Source organism: Stegastes partitus, unplaced genomic scaffold (genome assembly GCF_000690725.1).
Source record: "Stegastes partitus isolate 25-593 unplaced genomic scaffold, Stegastes_partitus-1.0.2 Scaffold390, whole genome shotgun sequence".
In the NCBI taxonomy this organism is placed as follows: Eukaryota; Metazoa; Chordata; class Actinopteri; family Pomacentridae; genus Stegastes; species Stegastes partitus.
Window position 1 is genome coordinate 447,075 of NW_007578121.1, and position 24,267 is coordinate 471,341.

General features: G+C 38.8%; 1 protein-coding gene across 3 annotated transcripts; it reads left to right on the forward strand.

Moving 5' to 3' along the window:
• Positions 1-3,888: 3,888 nt before the first annotated feature.
• LOC103359714 (oxysterol-binding protein 1-like) lies at positions 3,889-22,902 on the forward strand. Of its 3 annotated transcripts, XM_008285204.1 has the most exons (17): positions 3,889-4,208; positions 5,226-5,398; positions 5,771-5,979; positions 6,142-6,310; positions 6,657-6,768; positions 8,025-8,208; positions 9,042-9,159; positions 11,829-11,886; positions 12,148-12,312; positions 16,849-17,094; positions 17,775-17,895; positions 18,143-18,246; positions 19,785-19,880; positions 20,355-20,542; positions 20,756-20,991; positions 21,101-21,139; positions 21,244-22,902. In XM_008285204.1, exons 2-17 carry the CDS (start codon positions 5,262-5,264, stop codon positions 21,384-21,386), a joined length of 2,325 nt encoding a protein of 774 aa, XP_008283426.1. In that variant the 5' UTR covers positions 3,889-4,208; positions 5,226-5,261; the 3' UTR covers positions 21,387-22,902. The 3 variants fall into 3 exon arrangements, with proteins under 3 accessions (XP_008283426.1, XP_008283425.1, XP_008283427.1); XM_008285203.1 differs by having other exon boundaries at positions 3,889-5,398; XM_008285205.1 differs by lacking the exon at positions 21,101-21,139 and having other exon boundaries at positions 3,889-5,398.
• The last annotated feature ends 1,365 nt before the right edge of the window (positions 22,903-24,267 follow it).

Consider the following 24,267-nt stretch of genomic DNA (forward strand, 5'->3'; position numbering starts at 1 on the left):
GTGGAAATTCCTCAAGACAAGTCAAAATGAGACTCAGTGGTGTGTGTGTGGCCTCCACGTGCCTGTATGACCTCCCAACAACACATGGGCATGCTCCTGATGAGGCAGGATGTTCTCCTGAGGGATCTCCTCCCAGACTTGGATTACAGCATCAGTCAACTCCTGGACAGTCTGTGGTGCAACATGGTGTTGGTGGATGGAACGAGACATGATGTCCCAGATGTGCTCAGTTGGATTCAGGTCTGGGGAACGGGCAGGCTAGTCCATAGCATCAATGCCTTCATCAGCAATTTCCCTGAGGTACCCTACCAAAGGGATCAATAAAGTTCTATCTAATCCAGGGGTTTTCAACTGGTCTCACCCTGGGACCCACATTTTCCCATGGTCATTTAGTCGCGACCCAGTTTTTTTAGAATTCAATATTCAATATATTTTCCTGTGCAACATGAATTTCAGAGCATATAACCATGCATATTAAGTGAACCATGACAACTGCATGCACAAAACTGCACAAAATAAAAAAGTGCACAAAACAACATATTTTCACTCCATTTTGAGAAAATTATTAAGAAACTAAGGAGGACCATGACAACTGCATGTACACAAGTGAATAAAATAAATATCAAAACTACTCAAAAATAAAGTTTTGGCCTAATCAGGTCATTTGTTGAAGTTATTTCGACAGCTGGGCATGTGCTCTACTCTCGATTAGAGTTTCAAAGTCTGGGGTGACAGCAGACAGAGCTGCTCTCAGATCATGCTCAGTGTCCAACCTGTTTCTCTGCTGTGACCTGAGCTGGACCAAGGCAGAGAAGCCACTTTCACACAAACAGGTTGAGCTAAATGGTAAGATTGTTTTAACTGCAAGAGTGGCGAGGGATGGATACTCAGCCATCACATGGCTGCACCAGAAGTGGGAAAGTCTTACCTCCCCACATCTCTTTATCAGCATCTGATCACATGACAGCTCCAGCAGCTGATGCTCTCATGCAAGCCACATTTCGTTGTCAAACAGTTCTACATACAGGGAGTTAGTCTCAGAGAGGAACGTGGCGATTTCTGATTTAAGTTCGTAAAAGCGTGACAGCCCCTTGCCCCTCGAAAAAATTCGGGCTTTCACTGGGCCAGTCCGTCAGTTCCAGTACTCCAGATTCCTTTTTCTCTGTCAAATAGTCTCTGCACAGCTTTGAAGGAGTGATTGTCTTGTTGCTTTATGAACCCATGACCAATCAGATTCAGTCCAGAGGGGATTCTGTGATACACTAAGATGTTGTTGTAGATGTTCTTGTTCATGATACTGGCATTTTTCACTTATTTTCCCATGCCATTTCCACAAATGGAACCCCCATACCATAATGGAATCCCAACTGTGTTTCACTGTGGGTGCAATGTGTCTGGCATCAAAACATTCTCCAGCGCTTTACCATTTTGAACAGAAATGAGGAATTTCAAACGGAATTCCCCGTTTTATAACCAAATTTGTTCAAGCTCACTGGGCCTCTCTGAGATTTCAGAAAGCATAACAATCAACCACTGAAACAATTTTTCTGTTTAGGAATGCAAGTAAACAAATCGTAATCTTATTTGTTCGACTAGAGATCTTTGTTTTTCGCTTTCAGTTGTTTTTTTCTTCACGACAAGCCTCTGATTCTTCTCCTCAATTGTCTTCTTCTCCTTCATTTTCAGGCTTTATAAAGGCCTCCTTCACTTTCATCTTTGCAATTCCATGCTCTTGATTCTCATCTTTCTGAACTTTTACCTCTTCTGCCATCTTTCATTCTCCTCATTCAGTTCTTTGTATTGTTTCTTCAGCACCTTCTTACTGAACTTTAGTTTTTTTGTTTTTTGTTTTTAATTGTCATTCTGAAGTGCCATCATTTTTTCCCCTATCTCCTTTCTCTCAGCCGCCTTAGTTTCCTTCTTTTCTGTTTTTCTTTTTTCTTCCTGCAGCTCTTTTTCTAGTTTCTTGTTTTCTAACAAGAGTTTTTTTCTTGGCCTGCTGCAGTTCCTTAATGTCTGTGCACATTTCTTTCTTCTCCTCTTTGAAAGATTTGTCCTTCTGCTTCAGGCTCATAAACTCATCTTTAACCAGTTACCTTTTTATCTCCAGTTCCTGGTTTTGCCTTTGGAGTTCTTTAACCTTTGCCTCCAGTTCACTTTTGTCCTTCAGGATGATTTTTGTTTTTATTTTCTGAAGGTTCTTGTTCTTCTCCTCTGTGCTTTTTTCTTCTTGCAAGGTTTTCACATCAGCCTCCTGGAAGTTTCCAGCTTGCTTGATCATCAGGGAAGGGTACTGGTTCTCTGCTGAGGCCTAGTCTGTTTTCTGTGTACAGCCCGGCTCTTAGAGTGCAACAATCAATGGGAGAACAGATGACGTCGAGTGCCCAAAAACATATTTTTATTATAGAAATAAGATAAGCGTATGTCAGAGTCACTAATCAGTTGTGTATGTCTGTGTGGATGTGTGAGTGCGTAAAGCAAAACAAAATAGCCGAGGCCCACACATATAGCAGAGGCGAGTAGGTGGAGTGAGAGAGAACCAAGGCGAAGGAGAGTGTATTGAACTACATGGGCCCAGGTGCAGTTAATCACCTCGATGATGACCTTGCCTTGATGGAAACCTGAAAAAAGCGAGGAAGACAGGAAAGCAAGTGTGTACACACCTAGTGGCACGAAGGGGTTGTCACACTATTGTATTTGTTGCTGCTATTATTGTTTTTGTTGTAACCACTGTTGCTGCTACAAATGTTATATCATTTTGTTTTATTGTTGCTGTTGTTACCATTACTGCGGTTTTAAGGATTTCAAAAAATATGAAATGGGCTGGAGATTTCTGTGTTTTGATTTTTTCTTCACTTTTTCTTCCTCATTTAGTTAAAAAATAAAAATAAAAAATACTACTTCACCCAAATATATAAGTTTTAATATCTGCACATGACAGAATTCAAGCTACGTCAATAAAAAACTAATTCTTATGTTTGTCATAATCTTTATCTTCTTCATGCTCACATGATGTTCTTAGATTGGCTCTGCTTACTTGACTCTGCTTACTAAGATTAAGCTTTCTTCATATTTCTATCCTATATTAGTTGCTATGTTGCATATTTATCGATTTAAAGTGTCACAACTAATTAGGAACGAGAATTATTTGATTTTTCGATCTCAAAAGGTGTATTTTTGGTAACTTCTTGGTTGTCCATAGCGCATTGAACTTCCAGATAATGACAAAGGGATTCAAAGATTGTGGGTTCGAGTCCTACCTACCTCGGAAGCGACATAGATTTACGATCCACTGCTACTTCTTAACAACATCGACAGTGTTGAGCCTATGTACACTTTATTTTTTTATTTGTAGAGCGAGGGAGTTGTCATCGACGTGAAGTGAACGTGGAGTAACGATTGTATAACGTTACCTACACTTTGTGGTGAATATGTATAGCATATTGTATTAGAATTTTCGTTTCATTTATGTCAACAAACCGGATTAATTGTCAGCACTATGTTGCGTTAGGCATGATATCCAGCTAGGGGCATAGTGAGGCATGTACGGAATTAAAGTGCACTCCAAATTACGTTGTTTCAAATTAAACTCATTTGGGGGGGAATAATAGCATGTACAAAAGTAACAGTTATCTGAATATGTGCCATGACCTGAACAGATTCATTACCACAGATAAATACAAGTCAGTGTCTTTTCATCGAGATGAAGAATATGATTGGTTTGATTATGTGGCAAATACAGATCCTATTGCTTTACTATTACTTTGAAAACAAATATTACAAGACCTGTTGAGAGCGTTGAGAGCAGCGAGCTTGACGCAGCCAATCGGAAAACGATGCAGCTAGCAATAGCCGTTTGTTTCTACACGAAATGTAATCGTGTTGCACCGGGTGTAACCAACGAGCTAACGTTAGGCTAGTTAGGTGTAGCTAGCTTTAGATAATTTTCTGCGTACGCATCTGTGACATGGATATCATACAAATAGTTATTGAAGAATAGTAATAAAAGTTGTTGGTATCACTTTGTTTCACTTCTACACTGCTGTTGTCGACATCTTCGTTTTCGTTGTTTTCATCATTAGCGGTCCCGTGTCGGTCTGTTAGCCAGTTAGCCTCCTCAGGTAGGTGTAGCAGTGTATGGGTGTCTGACTTAGCAGTGACTTCACCGGCAGTCTGGTTGCCTGATCTTGCATTTTGGACACGTCAAGGTAAACAGTTAGCCATCGCCGAGTTTGAAAGCCTGCAAGTGAACTAACGATTGTTTAGCCGCGTGTCTTGCTCACACTGCCTTGTAAATATGCACATGCCAGCTGGTGAACTTATAACAAACGTGCCAGTTTGTTTTCCTTCATATTAGCTCATGTTAGCAGTGAGTTGTTATCACACAGACCCCGCTTAGCTTAACTGTAGCTAATGTCGGATAGCTTCTGGTGTCAAGTTCGACAGTATGTTAACAGCTTCATCAAGCTAATGTTGTCACTGTCTGTTTTTGTTGTTGCTTATTTTGTTCAGGAACAATTGTCACATTTCTCCTAAACATTATTAGAATGACTGTTGTAGCATGTTTGAATCGCTGTTAGTTCATATTATTTAGTATATGAAGTCAAATGGACAGAATTGTTCTAAGATGTTTTATTTGCTAGTCAGTCTTTGAGTAGTACCTGCTTCGAATTCAAACACTATGTTCGTGAAATTTGTCAGCAACGAATCTGCATTAATTGCTTACTTACTTGACTTGATATACCTAACTCAAAGATCAACTTTAATAACCAATAATCTTTCATCATAGTATCGTATGAAATGTTGCGATAGTTCAGCATGAAAGTAGGACTGCAGTTGAGAATCATATCATCATAATCATAAACAGTTGAAATACAATTTATATTCTTAATAAGTTGTTTGTGACAAACTGAAAAATAGAAAATTGAGTTCTCAAACTCAAACTGACATGTTTAGACGTTTTCGCTTATTCGACCAGCAGTCAAAAATTCAAGCCTTTCAGGTAAAAATTATTGAAAAACAGTAAATGTTTCCAGTTGTGAAGCTGAAACAAACACATTTCTGCCGCTCTTAAAATGAATGTAACAATATATTGATAATCAAAAGGTTTTTCAATTAATTTCATGTTGCTAAATAATTGATTGAGAAATTGCTTCAGTCTTACAGAAAAATTTTACTCTTGTCGTGTACAGTTTAAGATTTTGAATCTTTATCTTCCCTTTAAGGTTCCACAAATCTGTATCTTGATTTTGGGGGGTGTGATGTCAGAACCCAAGACCCCCACTCCCACCCCTGCTGGCGATACATACAAAGGATGGGTGTTCAAATGGACTAATTACATCAAGGGTTATCAGCGGAGGTGGTTTGTCCTGAGCAATGGCCTGTTGTCATATTACAGGTATGCTTTCCTGCAAAACACAGGCGGTAAAAAGGAAAGCTACAGCCTTGATCATGTCATTAAAGAAATCTATCTGTTTTGATCTGCTATAACTGCTTATTTATTACACCCAGCTAAATATTAATTAGAGTTGGGGCAATTTGCTTCACCCTGTCAACTCTTTCTTTGTTTTGCTTTCATCTTGCTATGACGGTCCTGTTCACATCTATCTCTAAAGTGTTGCCAGTTGCCAGCTCTGAATTCAAGTGTTATTTCACCCTTCAAAAAAAGAAGAAGAAAGAATCGCTGTTCAATAATAGGACTAAATTTTTTCTGTCTGATTAAAAAGAAAAAGAAAAAAAAATAGTAAAGTCACGTTTTTCTACTTTTTAGGACCCAGGCAGAGATGGGTCACACATGTCGGGGCACAATCAACTTGGCAACAGCAACTATCACTGTAGATGATGCCTGCAACTTTGTCATCTCCAATGGTGGGGCACAGACATATCACCTGAAGGCCAGCTGTGAGGTGGAACGTCAGCGCTGGATCACTGCCCTTGAGCTGGCCAAAGCCAAGGCAGCCCGAATGCAGGCTGAGTCAGGTAAGACACACATTGGAGGTGGTAAAGGCAGTCAGAAGAAAAAAGCATGAAGTGTGCTTGATTATTCATCAGTTGCTTTATATTTTTAATACAGCAATAATAGTGGCAGATATGGTTCTATGAAACCATTTTAAAGCTGTTTTTCCCTTTGCCTGTTAACAGATGACTCAGGTGATGACTTCTCTCCATCATCTCCACCGGCGGCACCTGGACAAGGCGGGGGGTCACAAAATTCAGAAGTCCAGTCTGCTCTCAGAACACTGGGCAGCAAGGTGGAGGATCTCAGCACATGCAACGACTTGATCTCAAAGCATGGCTCTGCGCTCCAGAGGTCATACTTTAACATTCTTTTGGTCTGTTTTTGCTTTATTCCTCAGGCAAGAGTCTGATGCATGTCTCATGTCTCTTCTATTTTAATTTAAAGATAAATGATCCAAGACTCAAACATGCACACACTAAGATTTGTAAAAACATGTATGTGACTCAGATGCCAGGTTTAGGTGTGTTGTTCTACCTTTTGTGAAAGAGAGTGGTACATACACAAACACTGCATTTGACAGACTATACAACACACATATTAATAAACTCATTGAGTCTGAGGTTCAGCTGCTTAAGGTGAAGAGATTGAAAATGGCACAAATTGTTTATTATTGTTGCACATTTAATATGTATTTCAGGTCTTTATCAGAACTGGACAGTTTACGTCTGACTGGAGAGGCTGGGGATAAGATTCGTCAGGTGACAGAAAGGGCCACACTATTCCGCATCACCTCTAATGCCATGATTAATGTAAGCTTCCTCTTTTTCTTCACTATATCTATGTCTGCCTTGTTGTTGATGTTTAATATACAGTTGAAACCACACTGTATAAAAAGACACATAACTTTTTTTTTTCTCACTGTCTGACATTAAATCAGAGTAAACTTTTCCTGTTTTAGGACAGTTAGGATTACCAAAGTTATTTCTATTTGCTAAATGTCAGAATAATGAGAGTCAGAAGTTTCCGTACACTAAGATTACTATGCCTTCAAACTACACTGCTCAAAAAAAATAAAGGGAGAGTGCAGCCTCCAGCTCGGCAGACACAGTAAGGGAAAAATATCAAAATCTGCCAACTAAATCGTTACCCAACAATTTCTTCACCAATATGTTTGTAAAGGTGTGTAATAACATACCTTAAAATGTTGAAGTTCAACTCCTGTGGGAAACCCTGAAAAAAACCTGCTCAAGCCAGGGTTCCAATAAAGGATTGACGATAAATCAATTTTTTAAAAATCGGGCCTTAAGTGACTTATGAGGGGTCAAATCAGGTTTTTTTTTCATGATCCTAAGTTGATTGTTAGCATTTATATTTCACCCTAAACACTCCATTGTTGAAAAAGACCACACTCACTTTTACATTTACATTCACAGTAGCTTTTATTTCACATACTTATACACTGCTCAAAAACATAAAGGGAACACTAAAATGACACATCCTAGATCTCAATTAATGAAATATTCCAGTTGAAAAACTTTATTCATTACATAGTGGAATGCGTTGAGAACAAAATAACATAAAAATGATCAATGTAAATCGAAATTATCGTCCCATGGAGGTCTGGATTTGGGATCATACTCAAAATAAAAGTGGAAAATCACATGACAGTATAGTGATGATATATTAATTATTTTATTTTATGTGTTGTATTGTTGTAACCCTTGTTGCTGCCCTCTTGGCCAGGGCTCCTTTGTAAAAGAGATGTCAATCTCAATGGGACTCACCTGGTTAAATAAAGGTTAAATAACAAATAAATAAATAAATAAATAGAATAATCCTAACTGACCAAAAACAGGAAAAGTTTAGTCTGATTTAATGTCAGACCGTGTATGTAAACCTCTGGTTTGATTGTAAGTGGGAGTTGACTATGTCAGTCTATACTCTACAGCAACTGTGACTAATTAATTTTGCAGGCCACAATGAATGGTAAAAATTTGCTCACACGAATTGGAATTTGCTTTTCATTTTTCATTTCTCATTTTGATTTTGATGTTTTGCTCCACAGGCGTGCCGAGACTTTCTTGCACTGGCTCAGGCTCACAGTAAGAGATGGCAGAAGGCCTTGCAGGCAGAACGGGAGCAAAGAGTGAGGCTGGAGGAGACTTTAGAACAACTGGCCAAACAGCACAATCACTTGGAGCGAGCATTTAGAGGGGCTGCACAGGTTAATGCTAGTGCAGACAATAAAAGTGAGTTTCAACCCTGACCACCTTACATTGGATATATATTTAGACTTCCCTCTTCTCCTCCTGCCCTCTGAAAACTCAGGCTGGAAAGTTATCTGATACTTCACAAGTGAATGTGATTATTTAATCCTAAGAGCTTCAGTAAAAAGCAACTGAACTTTTCCTTTTGGTTCTTAAAGACCTTTCACCTCTCATCCAGGAAGCCTCTTCAGTTCACAAAGAAAAGTAGTACAGTGGTACCATAGATAAACAAAAGAAGGCTTTTGAATGAGAAGTGAAATGTCTTTCAGAACCAAAAAGAGAACTCTACTTTCTCTTTTTCTGAAGCTTTTAGGATGAGCAGGGCTGAATGACTGAGTAGCTACACAGTTATAATTAATTATTGCATGCCTATCCTGTTTATCATCTCATAAACCCTCACACTTTGTTTGCAGCCTTTTTCACGGGTATTTGACCTGCAGCTTGGAAATGACTGCATTAGTCAATCAACCAAAAATAACCCGAAACTGTGTTATATTAAAGTTTTCTTAAAAAGGGCAATATTATTAATTGCCTAATTTAATCAAATCTGTTGTGAGGATTTGTCATTTTCCTCTGCTTAATGCAAAGATTCACAATTTAAATATGTTATATAAGTTTAACAATTATTTGACTAAATTAAAAAAACAAAAGTTCTTTGCAGCAGGAATGCCGACAATTTTTGTTGCCTTTTAGGCTCTCTCACCTAAGAGAAAAATCACTTGGCATGTAAAGGTTAACTTACAATGAGAAGGACGGTTTATTATAATTGGTAAATTAGTTTTCACTTTCTTATGCAAAAAACTGTTTTTTTAAAGGTGCAGTTGGGCCAGGAAAAAGTGAAGCCAGCGATGAGGATGATGACAACGAGTTTTTTGATGCCATGGAAGAGGCGCCTGAGTTTATCACTGTACCTGCAGACCCTCAGTTCCACAAGTCAGTATCATGTCTTTTACCCCGCAGACAAATGTTTACCAGTCATGTATCATGTATATCATAGCAGTCTTAAGTTTTCAATGACTCCTACAGCTCTTATTTTTTCATGATGGAATAACGTGACACACATGTTTTTGTCACAAAATACAATCATGCATATTGGTTGTTTCACACATTTATAACAGGTCTTTTATAAATATGACAAAATCTGCTAGGTCAAAAAAAAAAAGTACATACAGCAACTTGAATTATTAGAGTCATGATTAGGGCCTGACTGATACGGATTTTTTGAGGCCGATGTCGATTCTGATATTTGGCAAAATAAAATTTTGATAACTGATTAATCGGCCAATTAATTAAAAAAAAAATATAATGAATAAAAAAGCTTCTTTTTTGGTCCCTTAATGCTAACAACAACAAAGATATGAATCACAGACAGAACATTTTATTGTTTTACAATACTTTGTCCTGTAGTATTTGTTTAGCTTTACATATATATATATATATATATATATATATATATATATATATATATATATATATATATATATATATATATATATATATATATATATATATATATATATATATATAAAAAGCAACGTAATGAGTGAAGTTAGTGGCAAAACATTATTTATGCAGCCCTCTGATGCCATTTAACATTATATCACATTTTGTCTACTTCATTATTTTCTTTGTGCGAAACCATGAAGTCATGACTCATATGAACCAAAATAAAAACCAGAGACGCCTTTCTCAGATGTCAAAACATGTCCTCTTTGACAGAGTTGCATTTTAAATATATAGTGGTCACAAATAGTCAAACACTAATGTTACTCCATAACAACAGACAGTGAGTTGCTGTTATATTATATTATATTATATTATATTATATTAGTTATATAGTTGTGTCACATTATAGTGTTTTCTGACAAAGTAAAAGTGAAAGTGACATGACATCATGACGGTTGCTGAAGACACACAGTAGTGTTCATCATGTTAACCTATCTATCTATCTATCTATCTATCTATCTATCTATCTATCTATCTATCTATCTATCTAATAAGTTAGTTAAAAAGTTGGATAAAACATTGAAAAAGTTGTTTTCTGTAATTCTCTGAAAACCCGTCAAGAGTTAGAGCTCGGTGCACTGTTTTGGTTTCAGAATTTGCAGCAGAGTGAGTGATCTTACTGCTGTATGGTCGTAAACTATCTTTACTGTTTGTCATCTCTGTGAGCCAACTTGGACTTGTTCACAACAAGCAGCAGCAAAAACTGAGTTTTTCTTGGTGTTGCTGAAGTGTTTTTCGCATGCTTTTGCCAGAGAGAATATTTGTCTTTTTACAAAGAAAACACTTAAAAGCATTTACTGTTTTATGAGAAATTAAGAATATATTGATGTTTAATCGGCAAAACTCTGGCCGATAATGAGTATTTTGAAAAGGGCTATAATCGGCCGATTTAATTGGCCAGCCGATAGATCGGTCGGGCTCTTGTCGTGATATAAAAAGTTGTGGAAATGGAAAAGTCTAATTAGCTGACTACAGATCTGAAGAAGGCAATCATTGACCTTAGTCAGGAAAGTCCCTAGGAGCCATTTCAAAGATATTTTGGATCCTAAAATTAACTGTGCTGATCACTCAACTGATAAAGTGCATGGCACAGTTGTGTCACTGCCACAAGCAGGACGAAAATGCAGGCTATCACCTGCTGCTGAGAGACAGGTCGTCAGGATGGTCAAGAGTCAGCCAAGAATCACCAAATATCAGTTCTGCAGTAAATTAGAAGCTACTGGAACACAGGTGTCAGTTCCCTCAGTCAAGCATGTTTTACATCACTATGGGCTGAAATCAAAATGACTTTTTTTATGCTAAAATATAATTATTATTGTTATTCATGAATTTTCAAATGTACTATTTTAAAAAGAAATGAGGACTGCAAGGTGGATCAGTGGTTTACACTGTTGCCTCGCAGCAAGAAGGTTGCCGGTTCGCGTCCCGGTGGGGACGGGAACCGGGATCTTTCTGCGTGGAGTTTGCATGTTCTCCCCGTGCAGCGTGGGTTCTCTCCGGGTTCTCCGGCTTCCTCCCACAGTCCAGAAACATGTTGGTTAATTGGTGATTCTAAATTGTCCATAGGTGTGAAGTTGAGTGTGCTTGGTTGTCTGTCTCTAAGTGTGGCCCTGTGATAGACTGATGACCTGTCCAGGGTGTCCCCTGCCTTCGCCCTGAATCAGCTGGGCCTGAATCAGCTGGGGTAGGCTCCAGCCGCCCCACGACCCTAGTGAGGATTAAGCAGAGATTTTTTGAGCAGTGTCGTACATTCAAAGATTGATCGCAATCTAATTTCTTTTTCTTGTTTTTATGATCGTTGATCTAATAAATTTAAGTACTGTATATATATATACATATACATATTTCAACAAGACTTATTCAGTCACTTGATCTTTGTAAGTTTATTTGTTCAATCCACTTCCCTGTCTGATGCACCTGTATGTTGTGTACTTTAGTCATATAGATTTGTTTCTTTTCTTTCGCTTTGTTTCTACAGTCATGTGGTTCGGGTCTGTTTAATCAGATTACCTTCCTTTTCCTTGTATGTTAATCAGACTGCTTAAGCTACAAACCTTCCAGACACTGACAGAATGTTTATTTTCAATCTCTTACAGACGGTCAAGCAGTAATATTAGCGGTTTCAACAGTGAAATGTGTCCTGATGATCAATCGGTAGGTGTCATTCCGGTCTCTGTTAGAAGACTGGTTCACTAAAAAAAGCTCTATTATGATGTTGTATCCCATTATTTATGAGTATAGCGAAACACAGTTTCTGTAAAAAGCTGCAAAAAATCAGGAAGTGTTTGTTGCAATCATGATAAATTGGATTGGAGAAATGTTAACATTGAATTAACTGAAAAGCCAGGGATCTGCTTCATTATTTCCAGGAGCTTTCATTATTACTGTTTATTGATAGAAGTTTCTGCCTTATAGCTTAATGAGGAGCCTCTTGCAATGAACCAAGAGTCCCCGTCTCTGGAGTTGGTGCCCTTGAAGAAGAGGCGGACACGCATCCCAGATAAACCCAATTACTCTCTTAACCTTTGGAGTATAATGAAGAACTGCATCGGCAAAGAGCTGTCCAAGATCCCAATGCCTGTGAGTATTTCCTGCAGAGTTTACTCATTTCGACATTAGAGGTCTCAGGCACTTTCACCTCATCTACAACCCTGTCAGCTGCTCTTTTTTTTATGTGTTTGTGTATGGTTACGTCAAAAATTCATTTACTCTCACACACTAACCACATCCAGAAAGATGACAATAATATATCACATACTTAACAATATGCAGGTTTTTCTGCATTTCTGTAGCATTGGGTCAGCAGCATCCTATGAGAGCCATAAAGATGAATAGAGCTCTCTTAATATATCTACTGAGGAACCAGATGTTTGTTTGATAATTTAGACCACAATAGCTTATCTTAGGAACCTAGGCACAGTCATACCAGATGTTTCACCTGCCTTTGTCCAAAAGAAATAATAAAGTAACTGATAAATAATAATAAAGTAACTGATGCTAGCAGTTCATATGTGTTCCATCATTGCGGTACCATGCAACTTTGTTGCGCCATAAACAACCTATTACCAAAACAACCCACTTAGACTGAATCCAGCATGGAATCCTGCACATGGAGGATACAACAATGACTGCCGTGTCCCCACAACATTACAGGGAAACATTATCACTTGCAGATTTTACAATATGCCAGTAATGCTATACTCATATTGCACTAATGCAATAAGGGTTTTGTTTGTGACACATTAGTGCTAGCAATTTGGGACTGCAGCTTTGGCTTTTTGTATATTTAGTGGGAAATTACTTTTCAAATGGTGGTAAAGGTTTGTTGTAGTTTCCGTCTGAATCTTACAATGGATGTTGCCCAGTGGGGTGAACTATGAAGCAAGTTTGGCATAGCCAGCCTTACATTGTGTAAGATGTCTTGACAGAACCAAAAGCCCCAGTCAGAGATAATGGATATGAAGACGGAAATCTGAACCTTTTCAATGTTGTGTGACTTGTCTCCACCACATTTTCTTCATATGATGCATCTGACGTTTTACTCTTCTCCTAAATTTTACATACATTTTTCCAAAAGTGTGTTTGTACCAGATAGGGTCAATTTCCAGGTGTCCTCCCAAGGTTATCCCAAGAACAGATAGATTTATTGTGAATTACTAATGGGTTTATATTTGTTAGTGTGATGAAATTTTGTTTTGGGATGATTGTTGAGATTGTTTTATTGCCTCGCTCTAAAACAAGGAATAAAAGGACGACTAGTTTTGTGCTATGTTGTTCACATTGAAAATGCTACAGATAATTGTGTACATGAAAAACATCAAGAAAGAGAAGTAGGCTTACTTAAATAGAAAGTTAATGCTAATTTATCTTTAAATTGTTGGTAGAAAACTAAGCATACAACCAGATTATGGGACAAAAATATTGGATATTAGATTACCTCACTACCTAACCATAACTAGATAACACTGATGTCTTTCGAGTTACATTCTACAATACTGTACCTCCGCATAGTGGAAGGAAGTGGTCATGTGTCAGCCTTTTTATTTTTTTATACAGGTCATGATTGTCACAGAAAATGCCTCTCTGACATCAGAAAGGTGCTGACCTCAGTCAGTATCCACCTCTAAAATCTGGTATTGGTCAGGCTATAATATAAAAGTTTCTGAACTTCTGTAGACACAGCACAACAATGGCTAAAAATGAAGAGAAGTCTGAAGTCTCTTTGTGCAAAATAACAAAATTATATTGCCTTTAATTCTAATAACTTTTTTAAACTGTAAACTACATTGTACAATTCATCCTACATCCACCCAACCGGTCGAGGCAGATGGCCGTCCCTCCCTGAGCCTGGTTCTGTCTGAGTTTTTTTTTCCCCTGTGGGGGTTTTCGGTTCCTTCCCACTGTTGCGGACTGCTTGCGGACTGCTGAAGCTTATAGGGAATCCAGATGTTTTGGATTGTTGGGTGTTTCTGTTTCTGCCTTTGTGAAGCGCTATGAGATGACTTGTTGTTGTAAATATGCGCTATACAAATAAAATTGAATTGAATTGAATTGAATTTATCATCCATCCATCCATTTTCTTCCCCTTATCTGGGAATGGATCGCAGAGGCAGCAGACGAAGCAGGTCATTCTAGATGTCACCCTCCTCTGCAATGCTTTCCAGTTCTTCTTTTATGATCCTGAGGCATTTCCCAGCCACTCTACGGAGCAAAGTCATTTCGACCCTAAATGAGGGTTGTAATGTTAAAGGACAGGTACATCGAGAGCTTCGCCTTCCAGCTCAGCTCCCTCTTCACCACCATGGTCTGGTACAATGCCTGCCTGCATTACTTCTGATACTGCATCAAGCTGCCTGTCTATCTCACGCTTCCATTTTCGGAGCCTCACTTCCAGCACCCTGAAGTAAACTGTCCTGGGAAAAACAGAGTAGTGTATACCCTGGTAATTGGAGCACACCCTCTGGTCTCCCTTTTTGAAAATGGGAACCACCGTCCCCGATGCCCATGCAACACTGAAGAAACATGTCAGCTCAGAAAGTCCAACAGTGTCCAGAGCCTTCAGCACAGGGATCAGTCTTGTCCACACCTGGTGCCTTGATAGTGATAGTGATATGTGATGATGAGTTTCTTGGCTAATTTGGTGACCTTCAGTCTTCAGGCTCTGCCTCCTCAGCAGAGAATGTGTTAACCAGGCTAAGGTGTTCCTGGAAGTGCTCTTTTCACTGCGTGACAATGTCCACAGTATGGGTCAGCAGTTCTCCCCCCCCGACTGTATACACCCTGGGCCAAGCCCTGCCTTCCCTTCCTCAGCCATCAAACGGTCTGCCAGAACGTCCTCAAGGCCAACCGAAAGTCCTTCTCCATTGCCTCTCCAAACTCCTCCCACACTAGAGTTTTAGCTTCAGCAACTTCCGCAGCTGAAGACGCATTGACTACTGCAACTCCTTACTGGCAGGCCTCCCCGCATCCACGGTCAAACCTCTGCAGATGATCCAGAATGCAGCAGCACGTCACCCCGCTGTTCAGATCGCTTCACTGGCTTCCAGTTGCAGCCCGCATCGAATTCAAAACTCTGACACGTGCTTACAAAACCACAACGAGAACAGTTCCCTTCTACCTGAACTCTCTCATGCAGGTCTACACTCCTTCTTGCTCACTGCGCTCAACCAACAAAAACTCCTGATACAACCGCCGCAACAAGGTCTGAGGTCGACAACTAGACTCTTCTCCTCTGTGGTTCCGCAGTGGTGGAGCGAGCTACCAAATTCTGTTCAATCTGCTGACTCCCTCTCAGTCTTTGAAATAAGACATGAAGACCCAGCTCTTCACGGTGCACCTTGCACTTGACTGCCTGAAAACAAACAACCAAAAAACAAAAACAAACAAACAAACAAGTCCTGTTACCTCCCACACAGCCTGCTATTGGCATCAACGCCCTATCACACTTGAATTTGTTCTATGGTACTTATCTAGATTGTTTTCTTCTGACTAGATCCTTGCTTGTGTTGTATCTGCTCTCACATGTACGTCACTTTGGATAAAAGTGTCTGCTAAATGAAATTGTAGAATTGTAGCCCTTTTGGCTGATGGATACATGTCTACTGCTCCAGGAGACCCCTGAGCCAACCAGGCCCAAAAGGCTTCCTTTGTCAGCCTGATGGCCGCCTTCACCACTGTTGTCCACCAGCAGGCTTTTAGGTGGCCACCATGACAGGCATCCTTGACCTTCTAGCCACAGCTCCTTACAGTCACTTCTGCAATGGACTCTTTGAACATGGCCCACTCAGATTCCATGTCACAAACCTTGCCCAGGATGCAGGGCAAGCTCTTCCAGAGGTGGGAGTTAAAGACCCCACGGGGTCTCCACCAGATGTTCCCAGTTTACCCTCACTACATGTATGGGTTTACCAGGTTTGTCTGGCAGCCTTACCTGCCATCAGAGCCAACTCACCACCAGGTGGTGATCAGTTGATGGCTCTGCTCCTCTCTTCACCCCAGTGTCTGAGACATAAGGCCGCACGTCTGAAGATATGACTGCAAAGTTGGTCATAGATCTTTGGCCTATAGTGCTCTGGTACCAAGTGCACTAATGGGCTACCTTATGCACGAACATGGTGTTGACCATTGCCTTCCCGCACCAGGCAATGGTCCTGGAGTCGGAGGCCCCGAGTTCGAATCCCGCTCGGGGCTGATAACACTTCATTGAATTTCCCTTCTGGGATAAATAAAGTATTTTTCATTTCATTATGGTTAGTCCATGGCTAGCGCATAGGTCCAGTAACATAACACCACTTGGGCCCAGGCTGTCTCCATCCTCTCAAATGGCTGTGGGGTTCATAATTTGAAATGCTTTTTACTTAAATATGTGCTTTTGTTGCTGTAAATAATGTAAAATATTCCCCTTTTTTGTACAGTCACTCACTGTACAAAACGTATTGTTACTTAGAAAGATCACAGCAATCTAAATACATGCTTTATGAATTCTTGAAATGTTCTTGAAAACTTTTTAATAATCCTTGGAGTTGGTATACGTTTCTTAACTAAATGTTGAAGTCGCTTGAAATTATGTACAAATATAAATATTCCAAATCAATGTTCAATTATTCTCCTTTCTAGGTAAACTTCAATGAGCCTATTTCCATGCTGCAGCGGTTGTCAGAGGACCTTGAGTACTACGAACTGCTGGATAAGGCTGCGAAGTGTCAGAGCTCCCTCGAGCAGATGTGCTACGTGGCTGCCTTCTCCGTGTCCTCCTACTCGACCACTGTCCACCGCACAGGAAAGCCCTTTAACCCCCTGCTGGGAGAGACATATGAGCTGGATCGCCAGAGAGAATGTGGCTACCGCTCCCTGTGTGAGCAGGTGAAAGAAAAACACTGAGAGCCTTTAAAACAGAAGTGAAACTGAATGAGGAATGCATGTCAGGAAGGGTGACTCTAAAAATCCCACTAACTCAGCATATGGAAAGAAGTGCGCTTCTGTTATTTGATGTATTTGTTCTGCTACAGGGAACTTGAATTTGTGAGTCTTAACTAGTCAGATTTGGAATAGAAAAGCAGTTTGGGGTTAGAGGAGTAGTCGTCTAATATATGATTATAGCAATCTTTACAATTATTTATACATGTATATATGTGGAGATCTCAGGTGGTGAACAGTTTTGATTGCAAGTTAGATAAAATTGTGTTCCAGATTTTTTTTCCTACAAAAACACCAAACCATGGCATATTTTTTTGTGAAGTCATTTGAATTGGTTGTGGTGCACACACAAAGGATTACTTGTGGAGGAAGACACAGAATGGAGGCTTAAGGCCATGTGTGTTTGATGTCTATATGTAAACCCACACAAACTGATTGTGTACATAATCAGTCACAAGGGCTTTTAAATTAGATTGTGTAAGGGGGGGGGGGTCTGTTTTGTAAAACTAAATGGATGTCATCGCTATTAGGAGGACTCACACCCTGAAACAATTGCACCCAAGGAGCACATTTTGATGCCTCAAGCCATGCTCTCTTGTTAAATCAAACTTTTTCCTTTTTCCCAGGTGAGCCACCACCCTCCTGCAGCAGCTCATCATGCTATTTCTGATCGTGGCTGGACTCTGAGGCAGGAAATCACAGTTGCAAGCAAGTTCAGAGGCAAATACCTCTCAATTATGCCATTAGGTAAGAGAATGTCTGGCTCAAAAATATGTAAAACATGGCTTTGGATTTTTTTTATTGCTGAGGGTGTGATCAAACATTGCAGTTCTTTCACAATGAAGAATACACCGGGAATGCACAAACCAAGAGTCAGAATGTTTTTTATGAGAGAGTAATTAAAAAATGAATGTTTCTGCAGCACATGAAGCGTTATTTTAGTACTGAGTAATATTGATCTTTTTCTCTGTTTGCATTTCCTCTTTCCTTGCAGGCACAATTCATGCAAGTTTTGAAAAGAGCAACAATCACTACACATGGAAGAAAGTTACCACTACGGTGCACAACATTATTGTTGGAAAGCTATGGATTGATCAGGTGAGAAGGACAGACACCTGTTCAACACGGTAAATTAGGCTTTGGATAAACTATGTACTCAGCCATGTTAATAGTACAGAAAACAGGAAGTGACAGGAGAGAAAAAAAACTATTTGTCATAATATTAATTTGCAGGAAAGTCAACTGAGAAAGTGACTTTACATCTAAAGTAACTACGGTAAACAACTACCTTGATGTTATTCAACTATATTTATGTTATAGTTTAAAAAATACCAGATGGATCAAGCTACACCATAACATTAATGCAATATCTTGTAAAACCAATATTGCCATGACTTAATTTGCAACATTTCTTGCGATGTAAAACCTGAGATGGTTACCTTCCACTGCAGGGAACAGTCCCCAAAAAATGTCTGACATTTAAAAGGTTGATTGTTAGATTCATTCAAACCAGTATACCAAAAATACATCTGTTTTTGCAGTGTGGATACCAACCGTAAAGGTAAATAGACAGCAAAAACAAGCCACAAACATCAACAACAGACATCTAATGAAAGCACACCTTAGCATCAGTATCATATATTGATGTCCTTTGCATTTCTCTTATCATTTGCAATAGTATTTATTTTATATTCATAGTAGGGCTGCCACTAAAGTAAAATACACTTTAAAACAGTCAATTAATCTTTCTACTATTTTACAGATTAGTCAATTATTCTTAAACAGTTCCATTTTTTCCAAAAATTACAACTGACCTTTTAATTTAGATTCATTTTATTTTTGAGTTGTGAGCTTTTACAGTGGGTTTAGCATTTACAAGGACATATGATCTCTATACTACTGAACAGACAACACTTATTGTGGTTTTCTGGTGGTGCATCTTTACCTGTGTGACGTTGCAGTGCACACACATCCTTTTTGGTTTGTGATAGTTTGAATCAGTTTGAATCAGTTCGAATCAGTTCGAATCAGTTCCAATACTTTTAAAGCATTGACTCATTAGAAACGTATACACTAAACCTAGCTGAAGTGTGATGCAGCCACCTTTTTTTTTTTTTTTTAACCAAAAAAACAAAACAAAAAAACTACAGTCCTTTGTGCTGCTGGCCAGTGACTGTAGCCTAAAAGACTGATGCAATGACCAAGCAGAACAGAAGAATTTTAGAAAAGGTTAAACACCATGTGTTGATGTCAATTGGTGTCTACACATGGTAATTGTTGACTTAATCTATTATGTTATTATTATTTAATTTACATTAAATTTTTCATGTTTACATTTTAGAGTTCTACTAGAGCATCTAAAAAAATGGAAACATTGTTTTAGTACGTCATTAAGAATATTCCACACTGCATTTCACCCTACATACTGTTTGCATATGTAACATAATAAATTATTAAACTTATAAATTATTATATTAATTAAACAGAGTTACACAAAACATCAACATGCTAACATCTCACAATGTAATTGTCATCCTGTTGTCATAACTATCAATTAAAACTCAAATGTTTATTCAGTTGAAAACTATGTGGTCCCTCCCGCGGTTCAATATAAACTATTTCTGTTTCCATTCTAGTCTGGAGAGATTGATGTCGTGAACCACACCACAGGAGACCGCTGCCATTTGAAATTTGCCCCTTACAGCTACTTCTCTAGGGACATCGCGAGAAAGGTGAGAAACTTGGAGAAACTTGCAGAAACCTTTGATGATTTAGTCAGAGCTGGATTCCAAACATTTGGTTCAGCAGGTTCAGGTTTTCCTTTGTCCCATGTCTAAAAAAACACCCACTGTGTAATAAACTTCTTGGTGTCATGCACAGCTTTGGACTTCATTGTGTATTTTTTCTTTTTCTTTTTCTTTTTTTCTTTTCTTTTCTTTTCTTTTCTTTTCTTTTCTTTTCTTTTCTTTTCTTTTCTTTTCTGTAATCTATTTTTAATTTCTCTAGTTGTCTTATTGTTCTTTTTTTTCTCTTCTTCACTGGGATAATATAAGACCTCTTTGAAAAGTGTGTTCTGATTTGAACCAAATTGCTTTTGTATTTTTACATGACACCTTTTTTTTGTCCTTTTCTCTGTATCTTGTGCTCGATGAGTCATGACACTTTAGTCCTCTGTTTCTGTTAACCCCCTGTCTCTCCTGTTTCAGGTGACAGGTGTAGTAATGGACAAAGATGGCAAGGCCCACTACGTGCTGTCAGGCACATGGGATGAGAAGATGGAGTTCTCCAGGGTGATGCAGAGCAGCCGAGGAGGAGAGAATGGCACAGAAGGCAAACAGAAGACAGTCTACCAAACCCTTAAAGCCAGAGAGCTCTGGAGGAGAAACCCTCTACCGTAAGTAGTGTTTTGTTTTGTTTTACTTTGAGATAAAGTACTTTGCACGAAAGGGAAACATTTAAACAGATTAAAGAATTCAAAATACAACAAAAAAATTATACAACATAAAACATTTCATCACAGAGTAAGTAAACAAAAACTACTTGTAGGATTATAAAGATAAAGTTTTGACTCTCAGCACTGCTGTTCTCTATTTTTGCTGGCCCACAGTGAGGGAACAGAAACCATGTATTACTTCACCGCCCTAGCTCTAACCCTGAACGAGCTTGAGGAGGGCGTGGCACCCACTGACAGCCGACGCCGGCCGGACCAGCGTTTAATGGAGGATGGTCGCTGGGACGAGGCCAACGCAGAGAAGCAGCGACTGGAGGAGAAGCAACGTAGTGCCCGTCGCGAGAGAGAGAGGGAAGCTGCCAGCCAACGCACCTCCAGCCAGTCAGAAGAAGGTGAGTCAAATGTGTTCATACTTTACTTCTTTTGTATTCCTCTCTACCTTGCATGGGAAAAATCTTGGAAATTAGGGGTAAAAAAATCGCCCCTTTTCTCTTCCAAAAGCTGTCGATGATGACTCTCACACTGATCCCTCCTTGAAAAGCAAGTATTCCTATTTTAATTTGTTTCATTGTCACTTCCTTATGCTTTAATTCATGTTTGTCTATGTAGATTTTTTTTGTTTTTTCACAATTTCTTTCTTTCAGGTGCACTTCATGACAACTACCAGGCACTCTGGTTCGAGCGCTGCGAGGACCAGATCACAGGTGAGCAAGTTCATATCTATAAGGGAGGCTACTGGGAAGAGAAGGAGCGTGGCTGCTGGGAGGGCCTCCCGGACATATTTTGACCTTAGCATTGACTGCAAGGTGCCCTGAAGAAACTGACCATCAAAGCCGTCTGGTGGGCAGCTACGCAAAGGCCTGCTTATTCCCCTCTACTTGTACGGCTGCTCCTTTCCAGTGACTCTCTGTTCTAAGAGATCTCCAGGATGGTCACTGCTGTCTGAACAAGAGGGAGAACAGGATAGGATTTTCCTTCCCTCATTCCATATTGGTCCCTGTCTCCCCGAGTCTTAGCATCTACCCCTTTTGTTTTTGTCACATATCTGAGAGGACTGGAATAAAAAATATCTCTGCTGTTTGGGCTTTGACTTGGATCAGGGTGTGCATAAAGCTGGAGACTAAACAAGCAGTGCTTCCAAATCTATTGTAGATTGTTGTCTATTTGTCAAATCAGGGGCAAAAGAGGTTTTGTGCTGATACCACCCTGTTTGATAATGTAGGGTTCCTGTCAGCATCCACAGCATAGTCTGCTTTGGTAATCACTTGAAAAAAGGGGGTAAAGTCTGGTTAATATATACATTTATATATAATTATGATTAAAATAATTTTCATTATAATGTCAACTGGTGGCCTTCAAGACGTTAGCAAGGATTTTTGTGTTCATCTCTCTGATTTAGTGTCTTAATGTAATGAAATGAAGTTTCTAGTGTGCTTGAGTGTATGACTGCTTCGCTGCTCTTCCAACACTATACACCAGGGACACTGTGCAGTGCATTGTGCTTAAAAATTATTGTCATAAATAATTTGAATAGTTAACAGATTGTTTATTTCTAATCATGACTAAATAGAAAATATGATAGTAAAAATGATGGTATGACTACAAGTCCTAAACTGTTTTTCTCTTCGCCTTATGAGCAACCTGCTCTCACTTGTACTACACAGATCACATGAGTCAATACCTACTGTGCATCTGGAGCTGTTTTTGAACAAACATAAAAAAAACTTTGAGGAGTCAATTGGGAAATGACTACAGATCTGTAAAAATGTTGTTTCACCACTGAGAAAACCTCACATTATTACAATTTTATGACCCTTTTTCACTTTGTTAGAATCATATTTCGCCAATTTGCCAGCAACATCAATGAGTTAGATTGCAGTGAAATAGTTTAAAAAAAAAAGAGTTCATACATATGCAAGTACATTATGACACCAAAAACATGGTGTGTGTGTGTGTGTGTGTGTGTGTGTGTGTGTGTGTGTGTGTGTGCGCGCGCACACACGTGTGCGTGCATTTCCTGATATTGTTTGTAAGTGTACTTAAAAATGAAGAATAAATACAGAATTAAAAGCATTACAAATAACTATGTTTTTTAAATGTATAGAAAATCATATTGTACTGATAACTGTAAGGTAGCTTTTTTCTTGTATTTTTTGGTTCCTCGTAATATTGGAGGAGGTCTGTCTTCATTTTCAGAAAAAAAGGGAGTTTATTTGCTTCACTCAGAGGGAACACATGACATTAAGTATTTTGTATTGACACAGAAAATAAAATCTGTAATAAATGCTATGATGTCAGACAAATGGCTTTTCACACTGTTCTTTAATTTCTTTGTTTTAATATTTTCAGTAGTTTTTATTTGGAAATACATATGAGGGTTTGCTTCTTTAGGATTTACAATCCATCCATTATCTATACATATACTATACTGCACAAGATCCCAGATGTCTTCACCGGGACGCGAACCAGCAACCTTCTAGCTGCGAGGCGACAGTGCTGACCACCAAGCCACCTTGCAGCCTGTTAATTGAAAATTGATTTTGTTATTTAGAAATACAATCATTAATTTAGTTTTAGCATGTTATAATATAATTTTGTATTGCACAAACTAATTTTAAGGCAGATTACATTCTCAGGTGTTTTTAAAATCACATTTGAAAAAAAAAAATGCTGAAAACCAAGTTGTACTTCTGAGCTTGTGGGAAGTTTTTTTTTTATTTTATTGGTTTATTTCAGAGACATTTCAGCGATTTGTGGTTCTCACAAGACAGTGACGCTACAACCATATGATGATCTTGCAGAATATCATGCATTACTGTATGTTAAACTACCTAACAGCATATAAAGAAGTTAAAATTAGCTCAACCTTTAGCACCTACAGCATTAAAATGCAGTGCTTTTAATCCAAAAACATTATATATCTAATAGGAAAACACTGATAGAGAACATTTTACTGTGAAATAAATACTTCTTGTACTTTAGATACATTTTGCTAATAATACATACTTACATACATTAATTGGATTGCAAGATATTTACTTGTAGTGGAATATTTTCACTGTGGTACTGCTACTTTACTTAACTACCACTATTTATAGGGAAGTATACGTATTTGGAAAATACCTGTTAACGCAAATATCCAATCAGCCAGTCACATGGCATCAACTCTATGCATTTAGGCGTGTAGACATGGTCAAGAAGACCTGCTGAAATTCAAGCTGGGCCTCAGAATGGGGACGAAATTTGTCTTAAGTGACTTTGAATGGTTGTTGATGCCAGATGGGCTGGTCTAACTATTTCAGAAACTGCTGATCTACTGGGGTTTTCATGCACGACCATCTCTAGGGTTTACAAAGAATTGTTTGAAAAATGAGGAAATGTCAGGTAAGTGGCAGTTCTGTGGGTGAAAATGCCTTGACGATGTCAGAGGAGAATGGACATACTGGTTCAAGATAAAAGAAAGGCAGCAGTAACTCAAATAACCACTCGTTACTACCAAATTATTCAGAAGACCATCTCTGAACACTCAGTTCGTTGAACCTTACAACAGCAAAAGACCAAACCAGGTGCCACTCCTGTCAGCTAAGAACAGGAAACTGAGGCTTAAATTTGCACAGGCTCACCATAATTGGACAATAGGAGATTGGAAAAATGTTATAATGGTGTGG